The 10,490-nt window shown below is 38.0% G+C and overlaps 2 protein-coding genes across 2 annotated transcripts in view; one reads left to right on the plus strand and one right to left on the minus strand.

Moving 5' to 3' along the window:
- Positions 1-272: 272 nt before the first annotated feature.
- On the minus strand, positions 273-6,543 carry otc (ornithine transcarbamylase). The gene is made up of 10 exons (XM_050049294.1): positions 6,352-6,543; positions 6,090-6,228; positions 5,891-5,972; positions 4,774-4,861; positions 4,323-4,476; positions 4,117-4,239; positions 3,942-3,995; positions 3,709-3,858; positions 2,385-2,522; positions 273-2,262 (listed from the first exon to the last, which is right to left on the minus strand). Exons 1-10 carry the CDS (start codon positions 6,432-6,434, stop codon positions 2,203-2,205), a joined length of 1,071 nt encoding a protein of 356 aa, XP_049905251.1. The 5' UTR covers positions 6,435-6,543; the 3' UTR covers positions 273-2,202.
- Positions 6,122-10,490, plus strand: part of rpgra (retinitis pigmentosa GTPase regulator a) — a 15,051-nt gene continuing 10,682 nt past the window's right edge. The window contains exons 1-8 of the mRNA XM_050049673.1: positions 6,122-6,244; positions 7,892-8,030; positions 8,321-8,446; positions 8,536-8,628; positions 9,727-9,789; positions 9,898-10,056; positions 10,142-10,291; positions 10,379-10,486. Of these exons, the coding sequence (XP_049905630.1) occupies positions 8,000-8,030; positions 8,321-8,446; positions 8,536-8,628; positions 9,727-9,789; positions 9,898-10,056; positions 10,142-10,291; positions 10,379-10,486 (730 nt within the window). The 5' untranslated portion in view covers positions 6,122-6,244; positions 7,892-7,999. The remainder of the gene's footprint in view (positions 6,245-7,891; positions 8,031-8,320; positions 8,447-8,535; positions 8,629-9,726; positions 9,790-9,897; positions 10,057-10,141; positions 10,292-10,378; positions 10,487-10,490) is intronic.

A 10,490-nucleotide genomic window follows, 5' to 3' on the forward strand; every position in this document is an offset into this window, starting at 1 on the left:
ACAAAAATCAGTGTACGCATGTGTATCTCTTCAGCAACAGGCTGGCGGTGTTTATGAATGAAGCGCTACGTAGCATCGTATTTATCCGGCTGGACCACCCACATGGATCAAAGCTTCCCGCACAACAACAATACGTCATCACGTTATCTTACGTTATCCAATCAGAGAGGCGGGACGTTACCGACTCTTCCACCAGAGGGCGCACTCTGCCTGAATATCACAACCGCTGGGCTGAGCTCAACAGGAGGCAGGCAATTATTATATTCTTTCCCAGGTATATTTTATTGAGCCAAAGATAAAATTACATATATCATGTTGCAGTGTCAGCCCTCATTTCATTTTACAGAAAATAACATAGGAATAATAAGCTCACAGATGCAGGAAAACATGAGCATGAACATGTAAACAGGACAAAACATATGTGGATTAAATGCACATAAAGTAAATACAGGGGGGGAAAATAATAAAAATTAAAAACAGGGAAACTAAGTCTAAATACAGAACTTCCTTAACTCCTTCTATTCCCTTATCCATTACCCTTGTCTCACTCAATAACTCATATTATTGTAGAAGAGTGGGTTACAACTCAGGAAGTGTACTTTGTGCAAGGTGTGATTTGAGAGGGTGCCAGATTGTGATATATTGTGGGATTCTGCCCTTTAAAACATATTTTATATTCTGAATGCAAACAATACAGTTTTAGATGTATTCTGATGTAAACTGAACAATACAAAAACTCATAAGTAGTATTATAAAAGTGAAGAGCATGATGTCAAAGGCACATTTGTATACATTCAGACTTAAAAAGGATATAAAAATCCTCTTAACTGGATTAATCTGACAACACAAATTTCTTTTACTTTAAGACTATAACATGTCATCACTCTTATCACCACAGAAGGCAATATAAATAAGAAAAAAATCAGACAGGTAGGTTTTGCCAGTTTTTTTTTTCTCTTTTCTTTCAGTGGTAGGTCGTCTTCACTGGTGCTAAGTTGTAATTTGCTCTGTACAATAAAACGATCCATTGTCCCATTCACGGCTTTCTCCTTTTAAATGTTATCATCCCTCACACTGGCTGCCAACCAGGGCTTTACACTTGTAATTCCCACATGTCAATGGCAACAAATAGGTTCCCTGTGAAGATTTTTTAAATTAAATTCAATGAAATTACAGTTTATAGTCAGAGTTTGCCTCTTTATTAGAAAATGGGTGCACACAAAATACTGATAAAGTCAATTAAAAATTAATTCCTAACTTTTTCTATAGGCCTAGTTGAATATTGCTATAATATGCTATGCTATTATAATAACAATGTGTGGTTATCACAAAATCCCATGACACACCATTTGAGAACCACTGCTTTAGGACATCTATGATGCCAGTGTTTTGTCCATTTTCTAAAGCATTTAACACCCCATGGTGATACAGTACTCACTTGAAAAACCAATCTGAACTTAACAACTGATACGCAACGTACATAATTATATACAATGTCTTTTTTAAAAAACACATTTTTGGCATTTAGCTTTTATTAGATAGTATACAACAGAGGCAAACAGGTGAGGAGAGAGGGGTATACTTTGGTATATGTCTTAGATTACTGGGTCACCAGGGTGATGTGAACAAAGATTTTGGCTGTAAAGCTGGATTTATACTTGTGCATTTACTGGGCTTAGGCACAGTGACCAATGGGCATTTCCTTAAAAATGTAACTTCATGTTGGAGTTACAGTGGCTGTGTTAATGCCATGTAGAGACTGCAAGGAGTCAGCTAGGACCGACCGCATTTTCTCCTTCAAATTTTCAGTGCGCTTGGAGATCGTAGAGAAGTCACGACAACATTATGCAAGTAGAGGAAAAGCTCAGTAATCTTTTTCCTTGTCAGTAACACATGTCAAACATATTTCCACTGTAAAACTCACACACGTTGTAATCCTCGCCCCTTATCACATTAAAAGTAGAATGTAAACAGATAATTTTGACCTATAACTGAACAGCTGAACAAAGCAAACAATGGTATCCATGCTCTAAAACATAAAGTGACTTAAACAATGTAAACACTGTTATTTTGTGGTAACCCATGTAGCGTTGTGATGGTGCTATCAATAAGTAAAATCTGACATTAAACTTTACAGAGGCAGCTACATCAGGACTGTCATACATCAGGACAGACGAGTAAGACTCCACCTTGGAGCTGAAGTTAAAACTTGAGCATAGGCATCTGTGGAGTGTAGTCAGTCAGAAGAGACACCATCAGACCCTGAGAGACAAGACAGATGTGATTAACAGTAGATGGAGAATCAGACTGAAGAATTTTGACAGGATTGAATGAAACCCACACTAGTATAAAACCATACATCAGATAATAATCAGGTTACTCACCATGATTGTCCACTTTCTGTTCTCTGCCTCGGGGAAGACGAGGGAGCGGGATGAGTAGAATACCTCGTCATCTACCTCCTCCATTTTCCGAGGGAGACAATGCAGGAAGGTCCAGTCTGGTTTGGACACACTTCCTGTCTGTAGTGGACCAGAGACAAAACATGGAGTTAAAGTAACCCTTTAACTCATACAATACAATACTTAATTTTTAGAACCTACACAGAAAAAAAAAACATTCAGCTTGGTCATATTTCACTTTTTACAGTAAACAATAAACTTGCCCTTAAAGTTGGGGTAAGAGTAAAGATATGGATACAAAAATAGACAAAATTAAGTGGGATATTTTTCAGGGACAGCTGGAAAGGTCATCTTCTTCACATAGTCAAAGAACTAATTTTCACACCTAACTGGGTGAATTAATGGTTCATTTTGACTAAATCAGAGTTGGTGATTGCTGGAACAGTGTAAAGATGAACCAAGATGGTTTTTGTGAGTTTTATTGTATTTCGGTTGACTCTGAATAAAGTGAGTTTTATGATGATAAAATTACTGTTTATTTAAATGGAGTCTGGTAGCTTTGGCGATGCTGATTTTGGGGTAGTTTCTGGTTAAAAAAATAACAGGATCTTACACTTAAACAAAATGGTATGTCTCTGTGGGGATCCTTTCCATAATGTGGTCAGATACTTGTAATAACAATCTGAGCCTGTCAGTGGCAGAAACAAGCACTTTTAGTGGACGTTGTGAGTGGTTGCATTTCAGCCTGTTTCACCACTGCTGGCTGAAGCTCTTGGCCAATTTCGAAAAATGTTTTCTCCATCAGTCACTCAGACACAAAACATAGGAAAAAAAGGTCCAGGTTGAAGAATATATAAATATCCCTTTTCAACCCCCATCAACTCAGTGACATTACACTTTTGCTCCTTTGCAAAATATTTAATTGCCAGGCATAAAGGCATAATTTTATTGACCCAAATAATTACTGAAATCATTTTCAGAACATGATATCAATTATATAATCATTTTCTGTGCAAGAGTTTTATTGAATGCTTACTAGCTAATTTAAAAACCAGATGAAGGCCGTAATAAGTGTTAGATTAGTTTACCACACAAACAATTAGTAGAAGATTAAAACCGACTGCTTTGTGAGCAGGCAGTCAGGCAGATTGTGTTTTATACTCATTTGCTGACTGTCAAAAGTGTGTAAAGCTGTAAAGAGGGGATAATTTGGAAACAGGCACTGACTGAAATATCAATAAGATACCAAATCAAACATAATGCAAAAACTATAAACAGCTTAATATGACAATGTTTTTTTATTTACCTGCATTGTAATCTGGTAACCTTTAAAGTCATTAAGTCTCTTTTTCTTCTCTTCTTCCTGTCCCATGCTGACCCAGGTGTCGGTAACCAAAACATCGCTGCCGGTTGCAGCCTCCCTCGGGTCAGAGGTCAGAACAAGCTGGGTCCCATGCTGAGACAAAATGTAACGTTACGAATTAACATGATGACATGAGGTCTGTTTATAATAATGACACATAAAGAGGAAGACCTCACCTCTCTGGAGAGTCTTTGTGCCTCTTGAAGAACACTCCTGTCTGGCTCATACCCCTGAGAATGAAGATACAGTTTTAGCTTTGGTAGGATTATTGATGTACATTACAAAGCGAACGAAAAGGAAGTGCATTAAAAGAGAGGCCACGTGTACTGAAGAGCATAAAACCAGGCAAACCTTTGGGGTAGCAATCTTAAGATGAACTCCCAATTTAGCTGCAGACATCATAAAGGAGTGCAGGACGTTGTTCCCATCTCCAATCCAGCTCACTGTTAGTCCACTGAGGGACCCATAATGCTCCTGAATGGCAGTAATTTAGAAAACACTATGTCATTATCATTTACTGGATGAAAACTGCAGTATGTTGCAGGAGTTGGGAGTACCTGTAAAGTAAGGAAGTCAGCCAGAATCTGGATTGGGTGGTAGAGGTCAGAGAGGCCGTTGATGATGGGGATGGAGGCCTCCTTATCCAGCTCCTCCAGCGTGGAGTGGCTGTATACGCGAGCCAAGACAATATCGCAGAGACCTGAGAGAACCCTGTGGGAGGAGTTGAGAGACTACTGATTGGGACATGAACCCAGGGGGCTGAGGGTCATATGCTGGGCCACAAACACTTGTCTCTCTCTTTAGTAATCAGCAGCAGCAGTAAACAACACGAGATGATGGTTACAACCTTGAAAAACTCACCAGTATTACAATATGTGAAGTTACACTGAAAAATACCATGCTCATTAAGATTTACCTGAATATTCAAATACACAGCCTACATCTATCAACTGACTGACATTCATTTCATTTTATGTCTATGAGTGAAAACATAATTATTAGACTCACCTTGCTGTGTCTGTGCTGCTCTCATTGACGCCCAGGTGGATGTCCTGAGAGGTGAGGAAACAGGGGTGTCCGCCAAGCAAAGCAAAACCTGGATACGAGAGGATATTAAAGGAACACTTTGACCCGCAAATGACCATTTGTTTAGCAGTTACTCAGCATGTGTTACTTTGAATTCATAAACAAACTTTTTGTTTTTCTCGCATGAGTCTAAAAACATCCATTTACAAACTCTCACACAACTCCTGCAGTGCAGTCCAAGTCTCATTTATCCAGTGGTATCCTCAGTACTTCCCAAACAGGCAGCCCTTTCTGATAAATAATTGTGCTGAAACTCAGTGAAACTTATGTATGCTCTCTTTAAAGCCAGACTCCACTGACCAAAATGGTAATTTCACCTCATCAAACACAGGAGGTGGTGGTCTACCATTGCCTCCATCAGTTTGTTTGTTTGTCTTATTGTATGACTTTGGTGAATCTGAACTAGCCCTTTACAACAGTGGTTCTCAAATGGTGTGTGATAACCTTCAATTTCTATGATGGCCAAATGGTGTTGAAGGGGAGCAGTACAGGGAAAAAGAGGAGTGGAAATAGTCACGGACTGTTTTGTTCCAGGGGTGCAGTGAAAGTCACCTTTCAGCAATTCTTTTGTGTCCACATGAACAATGACTTTTACACCACTGAACACACTGATGAACACACTCACCCAGTGAACAGTGTGAGATGATACACTGATGTTAGACTGTTCTCATTAATGCAATTTAATCTTTTCTTTAATGTATAATTATTATGTATATAATTAACATTTTTATACAGGTACATTTGTATGTATATGCACATGTATTTTTCCTTTTCCTTTCTTTTATTCTATTGTGACATGGCAATAGAAATAGAAATGTTTATGCATCTTACATATTGCAACTGCCCTGTAAATTGAGCGAACAAATCTTCACAAGAAAAAAAAGATAGTTCTGTAATTTAAAGTATACACTACGCACTTAAAAACTGCCCTGTGACTTTATAACATTTACCCACCTCCTGTAATCTGCTATTCACTATATTGTTAAACTGAAGCACATGTGCAAACATCAATACAGATACTTAAATACAAAACGGACACCTGTCTCTGTGGACATTCTTGTTCTGGTGCTCCTCTTCTCAAATATCATAGCAATGGACTTTCCTTGCAGAAGAGGAAGATACTGAAATAGAAATCACAGATTCCTTTAAAAATTACCCATCCTGAGTCTGCAAAGTAAAACTGAGGATATTCATGTCATGCACACTGCAGCTGACATTAGTTTGCTATTGTTACTAACCTGTTTTTCATGTTTGATCCGATGTTTCAGATCTGCAGACACCCACAGCAGCCTCTTGATTTCATCTGAGCTGAAGTCTTTCAGAGTGAGACAGCTGCGACCCTTTAAACTCACTGAACCGAGACACGAAGCTCCAATGCTGAGAAAGTCACAAAGTAGGGCATAACGCATGTGTTAGAACTTGTACCAACAATACATGCATTGCTGACAAACCTTTACCATCGGTATGCTGATCTAAATAAAGTTATGTAGAGTTTCTTACCTAAAGCCTCGAGCAGAGCGGACTTGGAGAGTTTTCAAACATTTGAAAACGTTGTTGTTTACAGATAATAGTTTAGTAAACATTGCTGCTCAGGGAAAAAACAATGAAAGCGTAATGTTGTGGGAATATTTCGTCAGAGTTTCATTCACTGCCCCTTCCAGAAATAGTAGGCAGCGTGGCTACCAGTGACGTCACCGCAAAACCCGGAAGCGAGGCGTGGCCTCTCATGAGCTCAGTGCTTTTTGTTTGACAGCTGAAATGAGATGACAAACGCTTTTTGGTTTTCTTATGTTGTAATATGACGACTACTAAAGCAGTTTTTTAGTGTATTTCAGCTGCAAAACAAAAATAGTTACAGCTAGTTTACCAACAGCGAGTAATGAGGTTGCTAGGCAGCACATAAAGCAGGAACACCATGTGTCGCTGTGTGCAAACCGCGATCCAAAGACAAAACTTTACATTTTATCTGTTATCTGTTTCTGGAAAATTCAGTTTCCATAAAAGAGTTAATTATAGGGAGTATTTTTTCTGATATGGTGATTATAACACATACAGTCAGATAGGTCTTTCCCACCAATTAAGAATTTGGAAATGTCTCCAATCACAGCAATGCACATTTGATGAGAAACAGTAGCTTTGGTGAAATACTTTTTAAAACACTGTTATATTCCTTTCCAGAAATATTCATTTCCTTATTCTGAACAAATCTTCATATTTGTAGAGGTTGCCTCGATCATTAAGAACATCTAATACAAAGATTAAACCCTTATTAATCCAGTCTTTCATGTATCTGGACTTGTTTCTAGACAATATATGCTGATTGTTCCAAAAATTATGTTTGTAAGCAATCCCCCAAGCTTCAAGAGCTTGTTTCTGAAAATTAGAAAGCTTAACAGGCAATTTGTTATTCTTATAATCACTACATAACAGAAATCTTAGGCCACCACACTTATGAAATAGTAGGTAAGGAATATAAACCATTGGAAATTTTGTTTTTAGAGAAACATACTTAATTCAATTGATCTTGAAAATCTAATTGATTGCTTGAAAATCTACTGCATTAAATTGTTTTTGCACATTAATTTAAATAGGGGGGAATCAATGGCGGCACATGTCTTTGGATCAACACATGTAAAATCTATAGATAACTTTACTTTCACGGTAAGCTAGGTTGAATGAATGAATAAATGAATTAATTTCAAACCAAAAAATTCAAAAAACATAAATAACAGTGTCCGAAAAGGACGCAGATAGACGTAAAACTTTTATGTCCCTACCCCTTTCTTACATTTCTTCTTTTAATTCATATATTATTTCAACTAATTCCCAAATTTATTTACAACTAATATACAACTATCCCCAGTCTATTTACCACCTAATTAAATAAACAAGTAATAAACCCAGTTTATTTACAGTCCAAGTACCACCCAGTGTTACAAAGTAAATACACTCTCCCCTTACACAACCTTTCCTCATCTATATATCTGCCAAAAATATATTTTTTTGTATGTTTTTTAAAATTAATTTATATTTGTGTAAGGAGGTTAGCTGGCTCCTGCCCCTCCCTGACGTCTGGTTGATCCACCGGTCAGTAGGTGAGCACTGACACACAGTGCACGTGAGGAGGTGTGAGGGGACAGCAGTGGAGATGACGGGACAGGACGATGTGGACATACCCGGTGAGAGTACTTTCATCACATTACATTAACCAACATATATTGTGCCTATCTGTATAAGTAATATACTTACCTATTCATTCTGCTAACGTTTCCACACTCTGTATGTGAGGTTGACCTGATGCTATTTCTGTCAGGCTGCTACTTAAATGGCTTGAGATGTGACAGCAGGTTGGGATTTAGCCGGTGTTAAGTTAGAGGGGAGTAAGTTAGTGTTGCCTTTAAGTACTGCACAGTGTCCATCATTTCTATTAAAGTCTGTTTTAAAAGATGAATCCCACATTTGTCTTCAGAAACAGGAGCCATCTTCACATTTGGAAAGAGCAGTTTTGCTGATAATGTGCCTAGTAAGTTCTGGTTGAAGAATGACCTGCCTGTGCACCTGTCCTGTGGGGGAGAACACACTGCTGTCATCACAGGTGCAGATAATAATGCAGATTTTAATGATGAATAATTAATGTGTTCAGTGAGAGATATTTGTTTAATTGAATGAATATTATGTCTGCAGAAAATGGCAGGCTGCTCATGTTTGGTGGGAATATGTGGGGCCAACTGGGGCTTGGATTGAAGCCTGCTGCCAGCAAACCTGTCTCTGTGAAAGGTCAGGTACTTCACACTAAAACTTCAAATAATTATCATCATTGATTAATCATTGATTAATATGCTAATTATTTTCTTAATTAATCCTTAAAACATTTGGGTTATAAAGTTTCAGAAACCAGTGAAAAGCCCTGAATTACATCTTCAAATCACTTGTTTTGTCCGGCTGTGGAAAGTAACTAAGAACATTTACACAAGTAATTTTGTATTTTACTTGAGTATTTCCATTTTCTGACACTTTATTCTTTAACTCCACCACATTACAGAGACAAATATTGTAATTTTTACTCAACTACATTTGTGTAATAAGTTTAGTTAATTTACAGATTCAGATTATTGATATAAAATATAATTTACAAATAAATTATAGGTTAGTAAATTAAATGAGGCAAGTTCAAGAAATACAAAGAACAAAATAACTAACTAAATGAATACACAGATAAATAAATAAAATAAAATACAATAAAATGATAAAATAAAATAAAATAAAATAATAAAATGAAATGAAATGAAATGAAATAAAATAAAATAAAGCAGATAAGCAAAGTTGGCAACTACTTGCTCTTTGTAAAACATTAACAAATACATACAGATAATGAATCTATCAACACAACTGCCAATTCTTGAAACTTTACCTTTAACACCTTACATGTTACCTTATTACTCATGTGACTTTCCAGTGTCAAATACTGCCAATATTGCTGTAATTTTGCAAACAGCTAATGATAAACTATTAACCAGAAATCACTTCTTTTTAGGCGCTATAAAAAAGCAGTCTACAGTGGCTGCTCAGCCCAAGTTGCTGTGTAGGCTGCTGTTTTAAAGCAGCAAAGAAAAACTGATTTCTGGGAAAACTGCTGTTTTATTCAGGTGTGAAACTACTGTCAGGTTTATTAATAACTTATGAGGTATTGGACCAGTGCTTAGGTTAGCACACTGTCCGAGACCCAATCCAGTGTTTTAGGCAGTATCCAAGGCATTTCTCAAACTGTATCAGTACTGGAACAACTAGTTCTCAGCTAGATATTGACTGATGAGTCTTTTATTTTTGGTATTTTGGTATTATTTTAGTAGCTATAATGGTGTATTTTTCTTGCAGCCTTAAAGTCTGAGAAGGTGAAGCTTGTAGCTTGTGGGAGAGATCACACAATCGTCTGCACATGTAAGATGATAAACAAATGATATCAGAATATGACGGATGTTTCCTTAAAACACACAACAGTAGTCTCCAGAATTGGCCGTATTTAATTCAGGTGTTTTGTATTTTCAGGGCGGGGTAGTGTGTATGTTGCGGGCAGTAACCAGGAGGGGCAGCTCGGTTTGGGCCACTGCAACAACACTACATCCTTCCACCTGCTGCCACCTTTCTGTGACCACGCACCAATCAAAATGCTCTCTGCAGGATGCAACACCACAGCTGCTTTAACAGGTTCAAACTGTGTCAAATAATAATGTAACAAGTGTCCCCATAACAGTAGTGTGAGATGTTTGCTAACCTCTGTGTGTGTTTGTAGAGGACGGGAGGCTGTTCATGTGGGGAGACAACGCCGTGGGCCAGATCGGCTTAGGGGACGAAGGGTATGCAGCAGAACCCAGAGAGGTGGATGTTGGGGAAGCAGTGATGTGGGTCTCCTGTGGGTACCACCACTCAGCGTTTGTCACAGGTACAACACAGTCCAACCAAACACAGCACAAGAGACGGTTCAGTTAACCGACCTTCTGATACTAGTGTTGTGTCTGCTTTCTTTTAGTGGATGGAGATCTCTACATGTTTGGTGAGAGTGCGAATGGAAGGCTTGGTCTCCAGGTGGAGCAGCTGGCCAATCACAGAGTCCCCCAGCGGGTGCAAGGGATTCTGGGTCG

The sequence above is a fragment of the Epinephelus moara genome, chromosome 7, assembly GCF_006386435.1.
Source record: "Epinephelus moara isolate mb chromosome 7, YSFRI_EMoa_1.0, whole genome shotgun sequence".
In the NCBI taxonomy this organism is placed as follows: Eukaryota; Metazoa; Chordata; class Actinopteri; order Perciformes; family Serranidae; genus Epinephelus; species Epinephelus moara.

Excerpts from the sequence above, each read along its gene's own strand:
- otc (XM_050049294.1), bottom strand. The coding sequence starts at position 6,434 with ATGTTTACTAAACTATTATCTGTAAACAACAACGTTTTCAAATGTTTG. Across the intron at positions 4,240-4,322 it reads CTGACTTCCTTACTTTACAG|GAGCATTATGGGTCCCTCAG; the intron begins GTACTCCCAACT and ends ACTGCCATTCAG. Across the intron at positions 2,263-2,384 it reads ACAGAAAGTGGACAATCATG|GGTCTGATGGTGTCTCTTCT; the intron begins GTGAGTAACCTG and ends CTTGTCTCTCAG.